At 43.9% G+C, this 25341-nt stretch overlaps 2 protein-coding genes across 2 annotated transcripts in view; both read left to right on the top strand.

Moving 5' to 3' along the window:
* The window catches only part of LOC130306975 (oocyte zinc finger protein XlCOF7.1-like), a 308614-nt gene that overhangs the window by 140501 nt on the left and 142772 nt on the right, over positions 1–25341 (top strand). The window lies entirely within an intron of this gene.
* Positions 9893–25001, top strand: LOC130298035 (oocyte zinc finger protein XlCOF7.1-like). The gene is made up of 4 exons (XM_056550921.1): positions 9893–10202; positions 11141–11267; positions 11351–12007; positions 23982–25001. The coding sequence occupies exons 1-4, from the start codon at positions 10191–10193 to the stop codon at positions 24713–24715; spliced, it is 1530 nt and encodes a 509-aa protein (XP_056406896.1). The 5' UTR covers positions 9893–10190; the 3' UTR covers positions 24716–25001.

Here is a 25341-nt window from a genome sequence, read left to right as displayed (position 1 = left end):
TCGTCGTCCGGTTTACCGGCCGACCAATCAGGGCACCTGCTGCGGGTGTCACTCCCGCACCTGCTCCGCCCCTCTTCCGGAGGACGTGAGCGGGTGTGGGAAGTTGACCCCGGCAGCTGGGGACCCCGATCCCCTGCATCCCTGTTGGGATCGGGGCCCCAGGAGTGGCGGTGGCGAGGGACTGACCTGTGGTGCCAGAGCAGCAGTTGGAGATGAGTGACAGCCTCCTGCTGTTGCTTAGCAACAGCTCCCAGCATGCAAAAAGGGCATGGGCATGCTGGGACTTATAGTTTTGCAACAGCTGGAGGCACATTTTTTCTATGGAAAAGTGTACCTTCAGCTGTTGTATAACTACAACTCCCAGCTTGCACAATCAGCTAAAGTGCATGCTGGGAGTTGTAGTGGTGCATCTGCTGGTTGCATAACTATAACTCCCAGCATGCCCGTTGGCTGTCTGTGACTGCTGAGAGTTGTAGTTTTGCAACAGCTGAAGGCACACTGGTTGTGAAACACTGAGTTAAGTAGCAAACCAGTGTGTCTCCAGTTGTTGCATAACTACAATCCCCAGCCAAAGTAGTATGCCTCCAGCTGTTGCATAACTACAACTCCCAGCATGTACGGTCTATCAGTGCATGCTGGGAGTTGTAGTTTTGCAACAGCTGAAGGCACACTGGTTGCAAAACACTGAGTTTGTTACCAAACTCGGTGTTTCACAACCAGTGTGCCTCCAGCTGTTGCAAAACTACAACTCCCAGCATGCACTGATAGACCGTACATGCTGGGAGTTGTAGTTTTGCAACAGCTGGAGGTATTTCCCCCCCCTAATGTGAACGTACAGGGTACACTCACATGGGCGGAGGTTTACAGTCAGTATCCGGCTGCAAGTTTGAGCTGCGGCAAATTTTCTGCCGCAGCTCAAACTGCCAGCGAGAAACTACTGTGAACCGTGCGACTGTACCCTAAAAACACTACACTAACACACAATAAAATAAAAAGTAAATAATACTACATATACACATACCCCTACACAGCCCCCCTCCCCAATAAAAAACGTCTGGTACGCCACTGTTTCCAAAACGGAGCCTCCAGCTGTTGCAAAACAACTACTCCCAGTATTGCCAGACAGCCACTGACTGTCCAAGCATGCTGGGAGTTTTACAACAGCTGGAGGCCCCCTGTTTGGGAATCACTGGCGTAGAATACCCCTATGTCCACCCCTATGCAAATCCCTAATTTAGGCCTCAAATGCGCATGGCGCTCTCACTTTGGAGCCCTGTCGTATTTCAAGGCAACAGTTTAGGGTCATATATGGGGTATCGCCGTACTCGGGAGAAATTGTGTTACAAATTTTGGGGGGTATTTTCTGCTTTTACCCTTTTTAAAAATGTAAAATTTTTGGGAAACCAAGCATTTTAGGTAAAAAATTTTTTTTTTACATATGCAAAAGTCGTGAATCACCTGTGGGGTATTAAGGTTCACGTTACCCCTTGTTACGTTCCCTGAGGGGTCTAGTTTCCAAAATTGTATGCCATGTGTTTTTTTTTGCTGTCCTGGCACCATAGGGGCTTCCTGGGTGACATGCCCCCCAAAAACCATTTGTCGCTCCTTCCCTTCTGAGCCCTCTACTGCGCCCGCTGAACAATTAACATAGACATATGAGGTATGTCCTTACTCGAGAGAAATTGGGTTTCAAATACAAGTAAAAAATTTCTCCTTTTTACCCCTTGCAAAAATTCAAAAATTGGGTCTACAAGAACATGCGAGTGTAAAAAATGAAGATTTTGAATTTTCTCCTTCACTTTGCTGCTATTCCTGTGAAACACCTAAAGGGTTAAAACACTTACTGAATGTCATTTTGAATACTTTGGGGGGTGCAGTTTTTATAATGGGGTCATTTGTGGGGTATTTCTAATATGAAGACCCTTCAAATCCACTACAAAACTGAACTGGTCCCTGAAAAATAGGGAGTTTGAAAATTTTGTGAAAAATTTGAAAATTGCTGCTGAACTCTGAAGCCCTCTGATGTCTTCCAAAAGTAAAAACTCATCAATTTTATGATGGAAACATAAAGTAGACATATTGTATATGTGAACCCAAAATTTTTTTATTTTGAATATCCATTTCCCTTACAAGCAGAGAGCTTCAAAGTTAGAAAAATGCTAAATTTTCTTTTTTTTCATGAAATTTGGGGATTTTTCACCAAGAAAGGATACAATTTCCCAAAATTTTTTACCACTATGTTAAAGTAGAATATGTCACGAAAAAAACAATCTCGGAATCAGAATGATAACTAAAAGCATTCCAGAGTTATTAATGTTTAAAGTGACAGTGGTCAGAATTGCAAAAAACGTCCGAGTCCTTAAGGTGAAAAAGGGCTAAGTCCTTAAGGGGTTAAGGACTGAGCCCTTTTTTTGCAATATGACCACTGTCACTTTAAGCATTAATAACTCTGAGATGCTTTTACCTTTTATTCTAAAATAGTTTTTTCTTGACATATTCTACTTTAACATAGTGGTAAATATTCGTCATTACTTGCATCATTTCTTGGTGAAAAATCCCCAAATTTCATGAAAATTTATCATTTTTCTAACTTTGAAACTCTCCACTTGTAAGGAAAATGGATATTCCAAAAAAATTATATATTGATTCACATATAAAATATGTCTACTTTATATTTGCATCATAAAGTTGACTTGTTTTTACTTTTTGAAGACATCAGAGTATAGCAGCAATTTTCAAAATTTTCACAAAAAATGCATTTTTTCAGGGACCAGTTAAGTTTGAAGTGGATTTGATGGGCTTTTCTGTTAGAAATACCCCATAAATGACCCCATTTTAGAAACTGCACCCCTCAAAGTATCCAAAATGACATTCAGAAATTTTGGTAACCCTTTAGGTGTCTCACAGGAATAGCAGCAAAGTGGAGGAAAACAAATCTAAATCTTAATTTTTTACACTAACATGTTCTTGTAGACCCATTTTTTTTCATTTTTAAAAGTGGTATAAGGAGAAAAAGCCCCCCACAAATTGTAGCCCAATTTCTCTCAAGTATGGAAATACCTCACATGTTAACATAAAGTGCTCTGCGGGCGCACAACATGGCGCAAGAGGGAAAGAGACACTGTGGGATTTTGCTGTCATGGTTTGTCGGGGCCATGTTGCATTTAGGAAGCCCCCATGGTGCCAGAACAGCAAAAAAAAAAAAAAAAAAAAAAAAAAAAACACATGGCATACTACTGGAAACTACACCCCTCAAGGAACGTAACAAGGGGTTCAGTGAGCCTTAACACCTCACAGGTGTTTGACGACTTTGCGTTGAAGTTGGATGTTAAAATGGAAAATTAGATTTTTAACACTAAAATGCTGGTGTTAACCCAAATTGTTATTTTTCACAATGGGTAATAGGACAAAATGCCCACCAAAACTTAAAACCCCATTTCTTCTGAGTATGGAGATACCCCATATGTGGATGTAAAGTGCTCTGCTGGCGCACTACAATGCTCAGAAGAGAAGGATCAAAATTTGGCCTTTTGAAAGAGAATTTTGCTGAAATGATTATTTGGGGGTATGTTGCATTTAGCAAGTCCCCAGGGTGCCAAAACAGCAAGCAAACAAACAAAAAAAAAAAAAACACCCCTCAAGAAACGTAACAAGGGGTACAATGAGCCTTAGCACCTCACAGGTGTTTGACGGGTTTGCATTAAACTTGGACAAGAAAATGAAAAATTTTATTTTTACCACTAAAATGATGGTGTTACTCCAAATTTTTCATTTTCACATGTTGTAATAGGAGAAAATGGAAAGAATAGAAGAAACAAGGGTTACAGTGAGTACTTACAGTTCACAGGTTTTTTGAACAGTGGGCCATAAAAGTGAAGAATTTTTACTTTTAACACTAAAATGATGGTGTTACTCCAAATTTTTTATTTTCACATGGTGTAATAGGAGAAAATGGGCCCAAAAATTTGAAACCCAATTTCTCCAGATAAAGAAAATGCCCCATATGTGGACGTAAAGTGCTCTGCTGGCACACTACAAGTCTCAGAACAGAATGAGCGCCACTGGAATTTTGGAAAGAGAATTTTGCTGGAATAGAAGTCGGGGCCATGTGCATTTACAAACCTCCCATGGTGCCAGAACAGCAGAACCCCCCCCCCCCCCACCTGACAACTACACCCCTCCAGAAAGGTAACAAGGGTTACAGTGAGTACTTACACCTCAGTTTTTTTGGGCCGTAAAAGTGAAAAGTTAGATTTTTCACACTATATTGATAGTCTTACCCCAAATTATTCATTTTCCCATGGGGTAATAGGTGAAATTTCACTACACATTTTTGGGGCCTTTTCCCCTAAGAAAGAAAATACCCCATATGTGGATGTAAAGTGCTCTACGGGCGCACTACAATGCTCAGAATAGGAGCGCATTGGGATTTTGGAGTGAAAAGTTTGTTGGAATTAAAGTCAGGGGCCATGTGTGTTTACAAAGCCCCCATTGTGCAAGAACAACAGAAACCCCCCACATGTGACACATTTTGGAAAGTAAACCACTCAAGGAATGTAACAAGGGTTATAGTGAGTACTTACACCTCACATGTTTTTTCAACAGTGGGCCGTAAAAGTAAAACATTTGATTTTTAACACTGAATTGCTGGTATTAACCAAAATTATTAATGTTGTAGGAGAAAAAAAACTCTAAAATTTGTAGCCCAATTTCTCCAGAATAAGGAAATACCCCATATATGGCGGGAAAGCACTATGCGGGTGTAAAACAGGGTTTAGGAGTGAGACAGCACCGATGAGATTTGAGGCCTAAAGTGGTGATTTGCACTGCAAAGTGCAAAAAAGCAAAGTGCCACAATTTTTTAACTACACCCCTCAAGGAAGGTAACAAGGGGTACAGTGAGTACTTACACCTCACAGGTTTTTTGAACAGTGGGCCTTAAATTGAAAAATGTTATTTATTTTTTTACTAAAATGCTGGGGTTACCAAATTTTTTACATTTTCACAAGGGGTAATGGGAGAAATTGGGTTACAAATTTTGGAGGGCTTTTTCCCCTGACTATGGCAATACATCCACATATGGGGTAACGTGCTGGGCGGGAGCACAACAAGGCTCAGAAGTCATAGAGGTCTGTTTGTATTTGAGGCCTATGGCATATCAGTAGCTGACGGTTACATACAGGAAAATACAAAAATGAAACACCCACATGTGACACCATTACAGAAAGTACCCACCCTGATGAACAGGTATAGGGGTAAAGAGGATATTTTGAACGCACAGGTGTTTCCTAAATTTATTTTCCACGAATGGATAAAGTGTAGTTTGGGGAAAATAAAAATTGCTATTTTACTACTGATATGCCAATTATTTTCCCAGAATGATGACCCAGAGTATATACGAAAGTAAAAATGATGCCCGCCCCAAACCCTATACTCTGAATCATCATTCTGGGAAGGGGATGTGTGGGGCCGTCCCTATTCTGTTACCTCAAATGCGCAACCCGCTCAGGTGGGGAGAGAGCGCTGCACATTTGAGGCAACTTGAAACCCCCCAATGCTGTTGACCCAATTGTTTTGGGGAAAAAAACTCTGCCACCTCCCAGGACAGTACAGAGGATGATTGGTGGCCCGAATGACCTGGGATTGCCGCAGAACGCCGGTCTGAATTGACCGGTGATCTTCGTCGATCGCTGATATGTGTGTGTGTGTGTGGGTTGGCAGGTGTTTCGACAATGTCCCTCGACAATTTGCCAGGATGCCTTCTGAATGATTTCAGTAGGTATCCCGGTCCGTTCCCCGCCTGGCAAGGTTCCAGGTACAATGTCCCCTTTCGCCGAAGCTACTCGGGGACCGAAAAGTGTTCCTGGCAAACAACTAGGCGTTAACCAGGTTGCCACCAAGGAGCCAGTAAAACCGGTTTGACCTTCCTACCGAAGCAGGAATGCCACGGGGCATGGCAAAGAGGTGAGGAACCTGCTGGTCACACATACCTTAGACTGGCAGGAGGGACACCCAGAAGGGCACCGCACCCTGACAAATCCTAGTGACATTTAAAAGAACACAAACGTGGACGCAGTGACAAAACATATAAATAAAAAATAAGTGGATGTGCACAGTGTAATACTGCGGGGACATCGACCGGTTCTATAAAAATTCTCCGATCCTAGCTGGAAGGCCGGGATACTAAGGGTGAGTGCCCAGAAGAGTGAGGGATAAAGTGCGTGCTGCGCGCCATCAGTCAGGTGGGGTCACTATTCCCAAGTGAGTTCCGGCACCCTGGGGTCACCACTCCTAGGGCACTTCTACACCTCGGCTCTTACCCTACCCGAACCTTAGGGCGAGATCTAGAGAGTGCAGGTCGCCTCGGGGTCTGCAGCCCGGACATACAGCTGACCCTGGTACACCTGCACCACTCTGTGTGGTTCTCCATCCTGCCTTGATGTCTCCCACACCGCCAACTAACAGGAAGGTACTAGACTTCATCTAAGACAAAAGGCCGGGAAGGGATACTGGTGATAATGTGATCAGCGCCTCCTACTGCACATAGGTAAAACTACAGAACCCTTGGTGGCAGCGTTCATCTCCTCCTCATCTCTACTACTCTTGTGGTGATGGACGTCCTTGGCTTGTGGGACATCCAGTCTTCTCCCAGGAAGGAAATGCCGCACATCATCCAGCACTTCTTATGGTGTCATCTAAGAGACCCCCAATAACTGTGATATAGTATCAGTGCACAAAGAGCGGACAGTGTGATATAGTGCGATAATATCTACCGTATGTCTGTATATATGTATATAGGGAGTTATACATAATCTACACATATACAGCTCTACTGTATACACATACAGCTCAACTACATGCACATTACACATATACAGCTCTACTGTGTACACATACAGCTCAGCTACATGTACATTACACATATACAGCTCTACTGTGTACACGTACAGCTCAGCTACATGTACATTACACATATACAGCTCTACTGTGTACACATACAGCTCAGCTACATGTACATTACACATATACAGCTCTACTGTGTACACATACAGCTCAGCTACATGTACATTACACATATACAGCTCTACTGTGTACACATACAGCTCAGCTACATGTACATTACACATATACAGCTCTACTGTGTACACATACAGCTCAGCTACATGTACATTACACATATACAGCTCTACTGTGTACACATACAGCTCAGCTACATGTACATTACACATATACAGCTCTACTGTGTACACGTACAGCTCAGCTACATGTACATTACACATATACAGCTCTACTGTGTACTCATACAGCTCAACTACATGCACATTACACATATACAGCTCTACTGTGTACACATACAGCTCAGCTACATGTACATTACACATATACAGCTCTACTGTGTACACATACAGCTCAGCTACATGTACATTACACATATACAGCACTACTGTGTACACATACAGCTCAGCTACATGCACATTACACATATACAGCTCTACTGTGTACACATACAGCTCAGCTACATTACACATATACAGCACTACTGTGTACACATACAGCTCAGCTACATGCACATTACACATATACAGCACTACTGTGTACACATACAGCTCAGCTACATGTACATTACACATATACAGCTCTACTGTGTACACGTACAGCTCAGCTACATGTACATTACACATATACAGCTCTACTGTGTACTCATACAGCTCAACTACATGCACATTACACATATACAGCTCTACTGTGTACACATACAGCTCAGCTACATGTACATTACACATATACAGCTCTACTGTGTACACATACAGCTCAGCTACATGTACATTACACATATACAGCACTACTGTGTACACATACAGCTCAGCTACATGCACATTACACATATACAGCTCTACTGTGTACACATACAGCTCAGCTACATGTACATTACACATATACAGCTCTACTCTATACACATACAGCTCAGCTACATGTACATTACACATATACAGCTCTACTGTGTACACATATACAGCTCAGCTACATGTACATTACACATATACAACTCTACCGTGTACACATACAGCTCAGCTACATGTACATTACACATATACAACTCTACCGTGTACACATACAGCTCAGCTACATGCACATTACACATATACAGCTCTACCGTGTACACATACAGCTCAGCTACATGCACATTACACATATACAGCTCTACTGTGTACACATACAGCTCAGCTACATGTACATTACACATATACAGCTCTACTGTGTACACATACAGCTCAGCTACATGTACATTACACATATACAGCTCTACTGTGTACACATACAGCTCAGCTACATGTACATTACACATATACAGCACTACTGTGTACACATACAGCTCAGCTACATGCACATTACACATATACAGCTCTACTGTGTACACATACAGCTCAGCTACATGTACATTACACATATACAGCTCTACTGTGTACACATACAGCTCAGCTACATGTACAATACACATATACAGCTCTACTGTGTACACATACAGCTCAGCTACATGTACATTACACATATACAGCTCTACTGTGTACACATACAGCTCAGCTACATGCACATTACACATATACAGCTCTACTGTGTACACATACAGCTCAGCTACATGTACATTACACATATACAGCTCTACTGTGTACACATACAGCTCAGCTACATGTACATTACACATATACAGCACTACTGTGTACACATACAGCTCAGCTACATGCACATTACACACAACTCTACTGTGTACACATACAGCTCAGCTACATGTACATTACACATATACAGCTCAGCTACATGCACATTACACATATACAGCACTACTGTGTACACATACAGCTCAGCTACATGTACATTACACATATACAGCTCTACTGTGTACACATACAGCTCAGCTACATGCACATTACACATATACAGCTCTACTGTGTACACATACAGCTCAGCTACATGTACATTACACATATACAGCTCTACTGTGTACACATCCAGCTCAGCTACATGTACATTACACATATACAGCTCTACTGTGTACACATCCAGCTCAGCTACATGTACATTACACATATACAGCTCTACTGTGTACACATACAGCTCAGCTACATGCACATTACACATATACAGCTCTACTGTGTACACATACAGCTCAGCTACATGCACATTACACATATACAGCTCTACTGTGTACACATACAGCTCAGCTACATGCACATTACACATATACAGCTCTACTGTGTACACATACAGCTCAGCTACATGCACATTACACATATACAGCTCTACTGTGTACACATACAGCTCAGCTACATGTACATTACACATATACACCTCTACTGTGTACACATACAGCTCAGCTACATGCACATTACACATATACAGCTCTACTGTGTACACATACAGCTCAGCTACATGTACATTACACATATACAGCTCTACTGTGTACACATACAGCTCAGCTACATGCACATTACACATATACAGCTCTACTGTGTACACATACAGCTCAGCTACATGTACATTACACATATACAGCTCTACTGTGTACACATACAGCTCAGCTACATGCACATTACACACAGCTCTGCTGCAGACATATATAACACACACATACACAGCTCTGCACCACGCACATCACACACACACAGCTCTGCTGCATACACATAACTTCAGCTCATCCAGCAGCGATCACAACCAGCACAGCAGAGTCCTGCATACACTGAGCAGATGAGCCTAGAGCAGCAGCCCCTGATCATGTGACTCCTCCTCCTCCATGTGACTGATCACATGACGGTGACATCATCGCAGGTCCTGTAAGTACACGGCTCCAGTACAGTCTGCAGGTGGAGGTATATACGGTTGTGGTGACATCAGGAGCGCTGGGGGAGGGGACATTACTATTAACCCCTTCAGATCCACAAGGTTTTATGACTTAAGGAAGAAGATCACAAGATCCAGAACTTTCTGTGTATTTGTCTCTTTTTTTCTCTTTCTCCGTCTGTTGTTGTTTCCATTAGCAGCCGCCATTTCCCATCGTCTCCTCTTCTTCCCTTCAGGTTTCTCCAATCCAGGATCCTCTGCTGATATCTTCTATATAAGAGAATTCTCCTGGATGACCCATCAACCATGGAGAGAGACAGGAACAAGATGACCGACAGGATCATAATCTGGTGATGACTGGAGAGGTGACACTGCTGGGACATTATACAGTAATGGAGGGGTCTGATGATGACTGGAGAGGTGACACTGCTGGGACATTATACAGTAATGGAGGGGTCTGGTGATGAGAGGTGACACTGCTGGGACATTATACAGTAATGGAAGGTTCTGGTGATGACTGGAGAGGTGACACTGCTGGGAATGCTGGGACATTATACAGTAATGGAGGGGTCTGGTGATGACTGGAGAGGTGACACTGCTGGGACATTATACAGTAATGGAGGGGTCTGGTGATGACTGGAGAGGTGACACTGCTGGGACATTATACAGTAATGGAGGGGTCTGGTGATGACTGGAGAGGTGACACTGCTGGGAATGCTGGGACATTATACAGTAATGGAGGGGTCTGGTGATGACTGGAGAGGTGACACTGCTAGGACATTATACAGTAATGGAGGGGTCTGGTGATAACTGGAGAGGTGACACTGCTGGGACATTATACAGTAATGGAGGGGTCTGGTGATGACTGGAGAGGTGACACTGCTAGGACATTATACAGTAATGGAGGGGTCTGGTGATGACTGGAGAGGTGACACTGCTGGGACATTATACAGTAATGGAGGGGTCTGGTGATGACTGGAGAGGTGACACTGCTGGGACATTATACAGTAATGGAGGGGTCTGGTGATGACTGGAGAGGTGACACTGCTGGGAATGATGGGACATTATACAGTAATGGAGGGGTCTGGTGATGACTGGAGAGGTGACACTGCTGGGACATTATACAGTAATGGAGGGGTCTGGTGATGACTGGAGAGGTGACACTGCTGGGAATGCTGGGACATTATACAGTAATGGAGGGGTCTGGTGATGACTGGAGAGGTGACACTGCTGGGAATGCTGGGAAATTATACAGTAACACCACTGGAGGGGTCGGGGTGATGACTGTATCATTATGTGTCAGGTTCCTATAAGGTGTCAGGACGTGGCGGTCTATTTCTCCATGGAGGAGTGGGAGTATGTAGAAGGACACAAGGATCAGTACAAGGATCAGGTGATGATGGAGGATCAGCAGCCCCTCACATCACCAGGTAATAGACATGACTATATACACACGTCACCTCATTATTTGTATGTAAAGAATGAATTCAGTCTCTGTATGTGTTCCCTACAGTCAGATCCAGTAAGAGAACAGCACCAGAGAGGTGTCCCCGTCCTCTTGATGACCAGTACATTCCTACAGGGAAAGAACAGATCTATATTAATACTATAGACATAAAGAAAGAAGAAGAGACAGATGTGAGCGGTGATGAGCAGTATAAGGAGGACATTCCTACAGGAAAAGATCGGATCTATATTAATACTACAGACATAAAGGAAGAAGAAGAGACAGATGTGAGCGGTGATGAGCAGTATAAGGAGGACATTCCTACAGGAAAAGATCGGATCTATATTAATACTACAGACATAAAGGAAGAAGAAGAGACAGATGTGAGCAGTCATGAGCAGTATAAGGAGACCATTCCTACAGGAAAAGATCGGATCTATATTAATACTACAGACATAAAGGAAGAAGAAGAGACAGATGTGAGCGATGATGTGCAGTATAAGGAGGATATTCCTACAGGAAAACATTGGATCTATATTAATACTACAGACATAAAGGAAGAAGAAGAGACAGATGTGACGTGTAATGAGCAGTATAAGGAGGACATTCCTACAGGGAAAGATCAGATCTATATTAATACTATAAACATAAAGAAAGAAGAAGAGACAGATGTGAGCAGTGATGAGCAGTATAAGGAGAACATCCCTACAGGTAACCTCTCAGGTGAGTAGTAACCACTAAATGTAGAGAACAATTACAAATTCTACTCAGTCACCGGCTGCAGTAATTTTGTGTAGAATTCTTTCATCTCTCTGTCCTGCCTCTTTTCTTCTGTATTTTCCCCCATTTAGCCAAAACATTAACTAAATATGGATGATCATGTGACCCGGTTATAGGAGATAACACACATTGTGCATTTATAATATGGATGTAGAATATAGTTGGGATATGGACATGAAATATACCTGCTGGATGGAAGGACTGCTGCGTATGTCTCCACCATCCCAGTGGACATTCCTGATGATGAGGTGATGTCCGCCATCTTGGCTTGATGCTGTAAAGTATTTCACTGTGACTGTGCTCAGCGCCAAGCCAGGATGTGTATTACATATACTAGTAACCAGCAGGGGTGCTGGGGGGAGGGGCTGGGTGCACCTGCCTGATAGATGTATACTAGAAGGTAATTGTGAGTGTGCATATAGTGTGAGTGTGCATATAGTGTGAGTGTGCATATACACTGTGTTTATTATTAGGCAGGGGAGTATTTTGACCATATCATAATTTTTGTACATATTTTCCAATTTCAACTTGTATAAACCTGAATGCCTATTGAACAGCAAATAGTCATCAGGGTCGTAAGAAACATGTTGAGAAATAAAGACACAAATTATGTGGGAAAGATTTAAAGAGATACTCTGATTCTGGACATTTTGTTCAGAATGCTAGGAACCGGAGGCCGTGATAGTGACATCACAGCCAAGACCCCTCCTGATGTCACGCCACGTCCCCTCCATTCAATTATATGGGAGGGGGCTTGTCAGACACCACGTCCCATTCCGTAGACATGAATGGAAGGGGAGTGGTGTGATGTCACGACTTCTGCCGCAGGAAGTCAAGGTCTTCTTAGAACACTGGGTGCTGCAGGAGATCGCAGGGGGCCCAGCAGCGGGACTCCTGCGATCAGACATCTTTACCCCTATCATTTGGATAGGGGATAAGATGTCTAGCAGCAGAGTACTGCTTTAAGAAAAATCCAATGTGAAGCCTCCAGGGTCCCATTATCCTCCAGTTCTGTCATATTCCAGAACTGCAACCTACCTGGAGGGGCTAGAAGTACAAGGTTTTCAGTGCTCAGAGACAAGGCCAAGGGGAAGAACCCGACCACCACTGAACAAGACACAAGACTGGGCCACAACGTATCTGAAAACAGCTTCACTTCGACTCAACGTCAGCAGGGTGGAAGTGGGCACTGTTATCGGCTGGTGTTATCACAGATCACAGATGAGCTACTTTGAACTTTTTGGGTCAATCACAGATGAGCTACTTTGAACTTTTTGGGTCAATTATGGATTCAAAATCAACTCTCAAAGCTACGGCCAATTTTCAGAAGACACTTTCTTCAAACAGTGGTTATAGGAAACAGATGGTGCAGCTCACAATTAAATATACAATGTTAAAGGGGTACTCCGCTGTAAATATCTTATGCCCTATCCTTTGGATAGGGGATAAGATATTAGATTGTGGGGGTCCTGCCACTGGGGACCCCCGCAATCTCCGGGCCGGCAGCGGTGATGTCACGCCACGCCCCCTCTAATCATGTTTATAGGATGGGGCATGAGGGCTAGTACATAACCGTCACCTCCAGATGCTGAGAAAGTATAAATGAGGAATAAGCAGATGGTACCTCAGAGGATGCAGGCAAGAGAAGAGGAGCATGGGAATGAAGTCTGTACATTATAAATAATGGAGAAGAGCCTGTAGATTCTCCGGAATGGCTGTAGGAAAATTATGCCCAAGGCAGAAGCCGGACCTAGTCATGATACTGTGCAGAGACAAAGTGATGGAAGTAATTCTCTAATTCTTACTCGCTCAACTTGCCTATTTGACTGAAGATGGTTACCAGAGGCGAAATCCAACTTGACTTCAAGTAGCTCACAGAGAGCTTTCTGAAATCTGGAAGTGAACTGTACTTCGCAACTGGATTCAATGTACAGATGTAGACCAAGTGGACGGAGGACGTGTTCCATAAACAGACAGACCAATCGACTAGCAGAAGGCCGTCCAGGAAGGGGAACAAAATGTGCCATTTTCCAAAATCTATCTACCACTACCCAGATTACAGAACAGCCAGTAGAGGAAGGAAGATCCGTAATGAAGTCCATCACTTTGTCCTGCCACACAACTTTAGGAATGGGTAAAGGCAGTAACAACCTAGCAGGCTTGGTTCGGGAGGCTTTATTACGAGCACAGGAGGTGCAGGCCGACACAAACTCTCGGACATCCTTAGGCATGGTAGGCCACCAGTAATGACGGGACAGCAAGTCAAGTGTCTTACGCACCCCATGGTGACCAGCATACTTTGAGCAATGTCCCCAAATAAGAATTTGCTTCCCCTTGGTAGGCGAAACAAAGATCTTCCCTGGAGGAATGTCTTTCACCCTGACTGGGGCCACAGAAATCAGACGAGACAGATCGATGTGTTGAGGTTCTTCAATTTGGTCTACTGGGTAAAAGGAGCGGGAAAGTTCGCCTGCCTTCACATTCTTATCCTCTGGGCGGACATGCAGGAGAAATTTGAACCTGGCAAAGAGAAGGGCCCATCAGGCCTGACGAGGGTTTAGTCACTGTGCAGACTGTAGATACGTCAGGTTCTAATGGTCAGTGTATATCACCACAGGATGCAGAGCCCCCTCCAAGAGGTATCTCCATTCCTCCAAGGCCATCTTGATAGCAAGCAGCTCTCTATCGCCGATGGTATAGTTCCTTTTTGCAGATGAATACATGAGATAACCTCGCTTTAGAGTTCTTCTGCAACAGGACGGCACCTGCTCCAATAGAAGAAGCGTCATCTTCAAGAAAGAACTGTTTGGAGGTGTCTAGATGATGGAGAACTGGAGAGGAAGCAAAGCAGTCCTTGAGATGATAGAAATCTGACTCTGCTTCAGGGATCCACTGCTTCACATCCGTCACTTTCTTTGTCAGAGCAGAAATAGGAGCTGTGAGGAAAGAGACGTTTGGGATGAACTGTCTATAGAAATTGGCAAACCCCGGAACCTTTCAATGGCATGGAGCCCCTGTGGGCACAGGGTACGGACCTTGTCGGGGTCCATCTGCAGCCAGAACAGGAGACAATGTATCCCAAGAAGAGTAAAGAGGACTGCTCAGAACAACAGCAGCAGGATGTGACGTCATGGCGTAGTGCAGCTGCGCAAAATCCTCCTCCTTCCGCCCTCCTCCTCCCTGAAATCCCTTTACCTGGCCGCCGATGAGCTTCTGGGGGCCCCCCCGAGGTGCTGCGGGCCCGGCGTGGATGTCTCCGGTGACCCGGTGTGGTCTTGAAATTGATCCGGACAGGGTGAGGCAGCTGGGCGGTGGAGCCGCCCTCCGATCGGTGGAGCCCATCTTTCTGGAGGTAGGTGGGGGAGTCTGGGCGGGGGGCCGCTGTCTGGCTTCCCCGGCTCCCCTGCCGGGTTTTTCTTTCTGTCTTCCCCCCTCCCTGCTTCGGTGTGTGGACTTGACCTGCGCCCTATGACGGGCCTGTCAGCTGATAAAGACATGTAGGCGAAAGCAGGGAAACATGCGCTGGAGGAGAGTTGCGGTGTCCACGCTCTCTGTGTAGCCTGGGACGGATGGAATTCAGCGGCGCTGGATATACTCTGAGCACTTTTAAGAGACTGCTGCTGGATCGATCCGGTCATCCCGTGAACATTTCAGCACAACCGGGAGGACACTAGTAACACATACTCAGTGGGGTGAAGGAGAGATCATGCCTCCCAAGCCTAATGTCAGAAGATCTGTCTCTCCTAAAGGGGCTACTGGGATTGGCAAGATGGATACATTTGTGAAGGCTTCACCAGGGTGGACTAAAACGAGAAGTAATAAATCTTCCCCCCCTAAGGCTGGAGTAGAGAACACACGCTCTCGCTATACCGTATTACAGGATATATCTGATGATGGAGAGGAGGAGGCGTCAGGAGTGAATAAATCTAAAATTGAGAAGATCGTGGAGGAAGTTCTGAGGCGTAATCACTCCTTGGTGGATCTTCATACCAAGGTTGGGTCTCTTGTCTCTGACCTCTCCATAATAAAGGATGAGACTAATAAAATTAAAGATCGCACTAAAGCAATGGAGAGGGTACTCACGATAGTTGAAAAAGAAGTCTTGGCTCTCTCAGAAGATTCTAAAGCCTTAAGGAAAGAGGTGGGGGAGTTGAAAATGAAGGTTACTGACCTAGAGGATAGATCTAGAAGATCCAACATCAGGATGGTGGGATTCCCAGAAGACGCGGAAGGTGGTGACATTAGATCTTTTTGTCTCACATGGTTACAGGAATTAGTTGGCCAACAGGATTTGTCACCTATGTTTGGTCTGGAGCAGGTACATCTAGTCCCGGCTAGGAGGCCCCCTCCCGGACCCCCCCCTAGGACTATAATAGCAAAGCTCTTCTGTTCTAACGACCGGGACATTATAATCCGGAAGGCACGTGAGAAGGGCCAGCTTCTCTACAGTGGAGCGAAGGTCTCAATATACCCAGACTATGCTAGGGCTACTCAAATTAAGAGGGCATCCTTTAGAGAGACAAAAAGAAGGTTGGCGGCAGCAAAAATACAGTTTTCTCTGTTATTCCCTGCTAGGTTACGTGTGGTGTATAAGGAAAAGGTCTTTTTTTTTTTTTTGTAGATTGCACCGAAGCAGGGAATTGGATGGATCAGGAAGGGATAAAATGATTATTTATTGTTACTATCTTTGTTAGTAGAGGGGAGGGGGGGGTGACTTTGGATAGAGAAAGGATAATGTTAGCAGGTCATGAGAAGGAAGGGGGGGGAGGGGTGGAACTGTCAGAAGGGGGTTGGTTTTTATTTATTTATTTATTTTTTCTTTCTCTTCCTTTTTAGACGTCAAGGATAATGTCGGATAAATTAAAGGTGTTTTTTTGGAATGTGAGGGGAATGGGGGAGCGAATAAAGAGTGGCCATATTTGATAGGGTACAAAATTATTTGCCAGCAATAGTATGTTTTGTTGAATCGCATGTTACTAAAGAAACCGTAGGGAAGATTGCTAGGAGATTGGCACAATTGGAGCTCCACACCTCGGCATCTAGTTATTCAGCGGGGGTTTCAGTCTATATACATAAGGCCATACAATAAAAAATTATTGGTAGGAAAATTGACAAAAGGGGGCAGTATGTTTTTTTTATATGCTAAATTTTACGATTGGGAGGGAGTAGTGGCCTTTTTCTATGTCCCTCCCCCATTCTCCAATCGTCCTCTTCTGGAGTTAATAGATTTTGTCAGAGGGAAAGAACACCTCCCCTTATATTTGTTAGGGGACTATAATTGTGTATTGAATTCTTCCTTGGACAGATCGTCAACCGGGATGGGTAGAGAGTCGGAAACCCCCCTTTATAAGTTATGTGTAGAAATGGGTTGAGAGACCCGTGGCGTTTTATGAATCCTGATAGGAGGGTGTTTTCATGTTTTTCAGCCTCCCATAAAGTAGCATCACGTATAGACATAATTCTCTCAACGACAGGGGGTTGCGTTTTATTCAAGGTATTAGGTATAAAGGAATTACTATTTCAGACCATTCTCCAGTAGTACTGGAATTGAGATTTGGGCCCAGGGGAAAAGACAGGGAGAGGTTTTTTTTGTTTGAATCCGCATTGGCTTAATTTGATAGGAAAGAAGTTAGAAATTGTGAAAGAAATATGGGAATGTTGGGAAATTTATAAAAACTCGGCAACACACTCAATAGTGTGGGATACTATTAAGGCGGTATTACGGGGGATTTTGTATAGGGAAATACAAAGGAAAAAAATGGAATTTAACCCCTTAACTACGAAGGACGTATATTTACGTCCTCCGCCGGCTCCCGCGGGGTCACGCGGTGTCCCCGCGGCATATCAGGTCGGTCCCGGCGGCTATCAATGGCCGGGACCCGCGGCTAATACAGAACATCACCGATCGTGGTTATGCCCTGTATTAACCCTTCAGACGCGGCGATCAAAACTGACCGCCGAGTCTGAAGTCAAAGTGACCCGGCTGCTCAATCGGGCTGTTCGGGACCGCTGCGGTGAAATCGCGGCATCCCGAACAGCTTACAGGACACCGGGAGGGCCCTTACCTGCCTCCTCGGTGTCCGATCAACGAATGACTGCTCCGTGCCTGAGATCCAGGCAGGAGCAGTCAAGCGCCGATAACACTGATCACAGCGTGTTAATACACGCCAGTGATCACCATGAGAGATCAGTGTGTGCAGTGTTATAGGCCCCTATGGGAGCTATAACACTGCAAAAAAAAAAAGTAAAAAAAAGTGTTAATAAAGGTCATTTAACCTTCCCTAATAAAAGTTTGAATCACCCCCCTTTTCCCATAAAAAAAATAAAAGTGTAAATAAAAATAAACATATATGGTATCGCCGCGTGCGTAAATGTCCGAACTTTAAAAATATATAATTAATTAAACCGCACGGTCAATGGCGTTTGCGCAAAAAAATTCAAAAGTCCTAAATAGTGCATTTTTGGTCACTTTTTATATCATTAAAAAATGAATAAAAAGTGATCAAAAAGTCCGATCAAAACAAAAATGGTACCGATAAAAACTTCAGATCATGGCGCAAAAATGAGCCCTCAAACCGCCCTGTATGTGGAAAAAAAAAAAAAGTTATAGGGGTCAGAAGAGGACATTTTTAAACGTATATATTTTCCTGCATGTAGTTATGATTTTTTCCAGAAGTACGACAAAATTAAACCTATATAAGTAGGGGATCGTTTTAACCGTATGGGCCTACAGAATAATGATAAGGTGTCATTTTTACCGAAATATGCACTGCGTAGAAATGGAAGCCCCGTTTCGCCGTGAATTTTTGGGTAAAATGACTAATGTCCCTGCAAAGTAGAATTGGTGACGCAAAAAATAAGCCATAATATGGATTTTTAGGTGGAAAATTGAAAGGGTTATGATTTTTAAAAGGTAAGGAGGAAAAAAGTAAAGTGCAAAAACTGAAAAATCCTGCGTCCTTAAGGGGTTAAAAAGATGGAACAGGACCAGGTTAAATTTGCAGAGGAAAGATATGAAGAATCGCGCTCGGAAGAAATTGGCAGAATACTATTTAGGAAAAGCCCAACATAAAGTCTTTTTTTCAGGTCAGAAAGATTTTGTGGAAGGGGCTCGCCCAGGGAAATTATTGGCAAACTTGGTCAGAGCTCAGAGGTAAAGTAATGAAATCCTAGCCCTACGGGATAGTAATGGAGTTATGCAGACATCACGGGAGGAGTTACAAAAGATAGCTCAATTATATTATCAACAGCTATATAGTACAGAGGAACCGGCAGGGGATGGGGAGATGAATATCTTAAAGAAACTGAATTATTAAAGGTCAAGAAGGAAGACCTGGAAAGCCTTAATAAAGAAATTACAGTACAGGAGCTAGGAGAGGCATTGAGGACCTTTTCTGGTACATCAGCTCCAGGGATGGATGGTCTTCCTTATGCAATCTATAGAGAGTATGGAGAAGTGTTATTGCCTACCCTCTGTATGGTATTGAAGGAAGCTTGGAAGGGAAGTGAACTGCCTCCCTCCATGCTTGAAACTAAAATAGTGCTAATTCCTAAAAAAAATAGAAGGATAATACAAAGATTGAATCTTTTTTCCTTGATAAATTCAGATGCCAAGATCTTGGCGAAACTTCTGGCTAGGAGATTATCCCCGCTTTTGCCTGGCATAATAGGAGTTGAGCAAACTGGGTTTGTCCCGGGGCGCTTAATTCATAATAATTTGCTGAGAGCAATGGCTAAGATTCAGTTGGGTTCGGGTCCCTTCCGCTCCACCTTGTCACTCAACGCAATAAAGGCGTTTGACAGGGTGGAGTGGAGGTTCCTTTGGAGAGTTCTTAAGAAGTTTGGGATCAAGGGGGAGTTTGTAGAGTGGATTAAATTACTATATAAGAAACCTAGGGCCAGGGTGGCAGTTAATGGGTCCCTATCACCACAATTGTCGATTGGAAGAGGTACAGGACAAGGCTGCCCGCTTATTTTTGGTGGGGAAATTTTAGAAAGCGGGAGGTATTAGGGGGTTTGGGATCAAAGGAGCAGAAGAGAAATTGCTTATGTATGCAGACGATATTCTCTTGTTCTTAGATAATGCATTTGAGGGGGTCCCAGAAGCAATCAAAGTTGTGGAGGAATTTGGGAAGGTCTCTGGTCTTAAAATCAATTGGAGTAAATCGTCTTGAATGCCACTGGTTCCGGGTAACGTCAAGGGAGAAATGGGGGTGAAGATTTTGTAAGAAGGGGAGAATTTGGATTATTTCGGAATTCTATTGTCACCCTTAGTAGGTTCCTTTTATACAGTGTAATCTAACTAGGTTGATGAGTAAGCTAAGGAAAAAAGTTGATGCCTGGGTAAAACTTCCTCTCTCGATGGTAGACAGGATGGGTCTTATTAAAATGGTGGTTCTTCCGCAGGTGCTATATGTTTTGGGAGCATCCCCATGTTGGATCCCGGGGAAATGGTTTCGAGGATTGGAGGCTTTGATGGGTAGTTTGATTTGGGGGAGAAGTAGGGTACGAATGAAATATGTAAGGTGGGCACATTTGGAAGGAGAAGGTGGAGTGGGATTGCCGGATTTTATGTTGTATTTTTTGGCTAGGAACCTTCAGAATATAAAACAAGGGTGGAGGGAAGCGATTTGGGTGGAATTATTTAAAGGGGTACTCCAGTGCTTACACATCTTATCCCCTATCCAAAGGATCGTGGGAGTCCCGCAGCTGGGGATGCCCAGGATCATGCACAGGGCACCCCATTTGTAATCAGTCCCCGGAGCATGTTCGCCCCGGGTCTGATTACGGTCTACCGCATGGCCAGCGGTGTGTGACGTCACGCCTCCGCCCCTGTGTGACGTCACGCTCCGCCCCTCAATGCAAGCTTACAGGAGGGGGCGTGATAGCTATCACGCCCCCTCCCGTAGGCTTGCATTGAGGGGCAGAGCGTGACGTCACACAAGGGCGGAGGCGTGACGTCGCACGCCGCCGGCCCTGCGGTCGCCGGTAATCAGACCAGGAGCGAACACGCTCTGGGGACTGATTACAAACGGGGTGCCCCGTGCATTATCCCGGGCGTCCCCAGCGGCGGGACTACCGCGATCAGGCATCTTATCCCCTATCCTTTGGATAGGGGATAAGATGTGTAAGCACCGGAGTACCCCTTTAAAGAAAATAGAGGTCAATATGAGAATTTTTTTGAATTTGTGGAAGGGGGGCTTCCAGTGAAGAAAGAAGTGGCCCACATTTCATTAATAGGGTTATGTAGGAGAACGTGGCAGGAAGTTAAGAAGAGATGTAATATTGAAGGTAGTATAAGGAATACTGTGATTTGAGATAATATAGAATTGGAACAATTTAAGAAAGGGTTGGGGAGTGATTTTTGGAAAGGCAAGGGGATTAAATATGTAGCACAGATTTTCCAAAATGGAGAGATTAAAAAATTTGATACACTACAGAGTGAGTATGGTCTGGAAAATGAACACAAGTTTTGGTATATACAGTTGTGTGAAGCATATAGATGCACTAAAAAGAAAGAAAAATGTTAGATATTTACAAATGCGGTGATAGATTATATGAATTTAGAGGGGGGTAGGAGGTTAAATTTTGTATATAGATTACTCTTAAACTGTGACTGTCAAGTTCCAAGAAAATAAAAAGAGGAGATGGGAGACCGTCCTTGGTCCAATTACAAAGGAAGCATGGGATGACATTCTCAGGAACGTCAAAAAATGCTCGATTAATAAAAGGCACCAGATTATGCAATTAAGAATAATTCATCATTTGTATTACTCACCGGTACAATTAAAAAAGATAGGCTGTTGGAAGAAGCCAGACTGCCCTAAGTGTGGTACATCAGATGCAGATTTGATTAATTTATTGTGGACATGCCCAATAGTGTGAGAATTCTGGGCAAAGATATTTCAGACTATTTTGAATAAAATTAATCTTAAGAAAGAATGGTTGGGCACAGAGGTAATTTTAGGTAATCTGTGTAATGTCGGGAAAGGTCGAGACTCGGTAAATCGCATTCTTCATAATCTTCATAATCCTCCAGAAGTCACGAAAAACCAGAGGGGCTCAGGTAACTATTCCCTTCTTTTTCTAGTTAAGATGCCAAATGGGAAATTCAGGACTATCATCAATCTAAAACCCTTGAACAAACTAGTAACCTACAGAAAGTTCAAGATGGAAACAGTAAGGGCAGCCATTCATCTAATAAAAAGCAGGGCAGTCATGGCCACATTAGACCTCAGGGACGCTTACTACCACCTATCTGTTCACAAAGACTCCCAAACTTTTCTAAGATACGCCATTCAGAGTCCGCCACTTTCAATTTGTTTGTCTGCCCTTCGGGCTCTCCTCGGCCCCCCCGCATTTTCTCAAAAGTTATGGTAGAGGTGGTGGCTATTCCCAGGAAGGAGAAAATTCTTGTAGTACCATATCTAAACGACATATTGATTGTGGCTGACTCTATTCCTTATCTGAAGGAACATATAAAAAGAGCGGCTCAGGTTCTTCAGGATCTCGGTTGGATCCTGAACCTAGAGAAATCCTCCTCCAATAGACATGAATGGAGGGGTCTTGGAGGCTGTAGTGGCCAGTCATCCGGCACGGAGCGGAGTTGGCTCCGTGCACCGGATGACTGGAGTGCCCGGAGCTGGACCCTGGCGATTAGGCATCTTATCCCCTATGCTTTGTATGGGGGATAAGATATTTTCTCGCAGAGTACCCCTTTAAACAGAGTACCCCTTTAACAGTTGGCACGGAGCAACCACTAATGCCCTCTATTAACCATTTAGATGTCGCTGTCAAAGCATTAATTATTTGGTCACATCCCAGAAAAGAAATGGAATAAAAAGCAATCGAAATGTCCCATCTATCCCCAAAATAGGAGAGATAAATACTACAGATCAAGATGCAAAAAATGTGCCCTAACTCAATGCCGTAGACCAAAAACTAAAAAAGTTTTAGTAGTCAGAATTTTTTTCAAAAGTATGAAAACATAATGTAAATAAATTGGGTATAAATGTGATTGTACCAACCTGAGGAATAAACATAAGATGTCAACAACTGCCCAGTGAATGGCGTGAAACAGCCCAACCCCTCATCCCCCCCACCCCCTTTTTTCATCTCCACCTCACCAAATTTTTTTTGTATATTTTATATTAATATGAATTGTATTGTTACAAAGTAACATTGAACCCACAAACAAGCCCTAATACAGTAACCCCTGACCTACGATGGCCCTGCCATATGATAAAATAGACATACGATGGTCTCTCAGAGGCCATCGCATGTCGATGTCAGCATCGATATACGATGCTATTATATGTCGGGGCCATCGCATTAACTGCTTTCCGACAGCGCAAAATGCTTAAGCTGCTGTCGGATAGCAGTTTAAGCATCCCTGGCAGGTTTGCTCACCTATCCCCGCTGCTCCGGGTCCACTTCGCGATCCTCCAGTGTCTTGCGCATCTTCTCCAGGGTCCGGGCCTCGCTTTCCGGCGTCGTTATTACATCACTACGCACGCCGCGCTGGTGCAGCAGCGTAATAACGTCACCAGAAAGCGAGGCCCGGACCCTGCAGAAGATGCGGAAGAAGCCGGAGGATCGCGAAGAAGACACCGGAGCAGCGGGACAGCATCGGGAGCCCCTGGGACAGCATCGGGAGCGGTGAGCACCTGGTCCGGAGCGACGGGGACAGGTGAGTACAGCTTCCTATACTTTACATTGCACGGATCCCTCAACATACGATGGATTCGACAAACGATGGGTCGTTTGGAACGAATTACCATCGTATGTTGAGGAACCACTGTATATCTCTATAGATGCAAAAATATAATGTTATGGCTCTAAGAAAAAGATGAGGAAAAAAACAAATGTTGGTCGGTAAGGGGTTAATACTCAAAAATGAATGTTTTCTTCTCTGCAGATGACTGTACCAGAAGATCAGAGGGGAATCTTATATCTTCAGATTATAAAGCAGATGATGATATCACACAAGATACATATGAAGAACATTCCATTATCCCAGATACACCCTCAGCCCTTCACAGCCAAGATCACTCATCTCCTCCTGTTATACAGGTCCCATCATTCATCCTTATATACAGTTCTCATTCAGCACAGGATGTTGGGCAACATAAGGAAAAGCAATTTTCATGTGCAGAATGTGGTAAATATTTTATTCAGAAATCACGTCTTATTACACATCAAAGAACTCACACAGGGGAGAAGCCATTTGCATGTTCCGAATGTGAAAAAAGTTTTACTGACAAATCAAATCTTGTTCACCATCAGAGAACGCACACAGGGGAGAAGCCATTTTCATGTTCTGAATGTGGAAAATGTTTTACTTATAAATGTGATCTTATTAGACATCAAAGAATTCACACAGGAGAGAAACCATTTTTATGTTCAGAATGTGGAAAAGGTTTTACTTCTAAATCAAGTCTTATTAAACATCAAAGAACTCACACAGGGGAGAAGCCATTTTCATGTTCCCAATGTGGGAAAAGTTTTTCTCACAAATCAGGTCTTATTCAACATAACAAAACTCACACAAGAGCGAAGCCATTTTCATGTGTCACATGTGGAAAATGTTTTATTCATGAATCACATCTTTTTATACATCAAGGAAGCCACATGGGTTTGACTGACAAATAGGGCTGAAACAACTAATCAATTATGAAAATTGTTTTATCGATTTATTGGTCGATTAGTTGGTCAGCCATTTTCTAAAGTTCACATACACTTAGCGATTATCACTATGTATATATACAGCCTGTTTTGTGTAGAGGGGCCCAGCACATACAATCCTCTGCTTCCTGCAGCTATGGTGAGTCCCCGGTTGTCGGGCTCTGTGCTACAGGCCAGACTCATAATGGTTGTAGAGAGAAGATGCAGGAAGTGGAAGATTATCTGTGCTGCCCCCCCTCTTATTATGTGTGCCGGCCCCCCCTCTTATGTGTGCCGGCCCCCTCTTATTATGTGTGCCGGCCCCCTCTTGTTATGTGTGCCGGCCCCCTCTTGTTATGTGTGCCGGCCCCCTCTTATTATGTGTGCAGGTCCCCTCTTATTATGTGTGCCGGCCCCCTCTTATTATGTGTGCCGGCCCCCTCTTATTATGTGTGCCTGTCCCCTCTTATTATGTGCGCCTGCCCCCTCTTATTATGTGTGCCAGCCCCCTCTTAATATGTGTGCCTGCCCCCTTTTTTATGTGTACCTGTCCCCTCTTGTTATGTGTGCCGGCCCCCTCTTATTATGTGCGCCGGCCCCCCTCTTATTATGTG

Source organism: Hyla sarda, chromosome 1, assembly GCF_029499605.1.
Source record: "Hyla sarda isolate aHylSar1 chromosome 1, aHylSar1.hap1, whole genome shotgun sequence".
Lineage (NCBI taxonomy): Eukaryota > Metazoa > Chordata > Amphibia > Anura > Hylidae > Hyla > Hyla sarda.
The sequence above is the reverse complement of the archived record's forward strand: the minus strand, read 5'-3'. Positions and strand labels throughout refer to the sequence as shown.

Excerpts from the sequence above, each read along its gene's own strand:
- LOC130298035 (XM_056550921.1), top strand. Across the intron at positions 11,268-11,350 it reads GCAGCCCCTCACATCACCAG|TCAGATCCAGTAAGAGAACA; the intron begins GTAATAGACATG and ends TGTTCCCTACAG. Across the intron at positions 12,008-23,981 it reads CCCTACAGGTAACCTCTCAG|ATGACTGTACCAGAAGATCA; the intron begins GTGAGTAGTAAC and ends TCTTCTCTGCAG.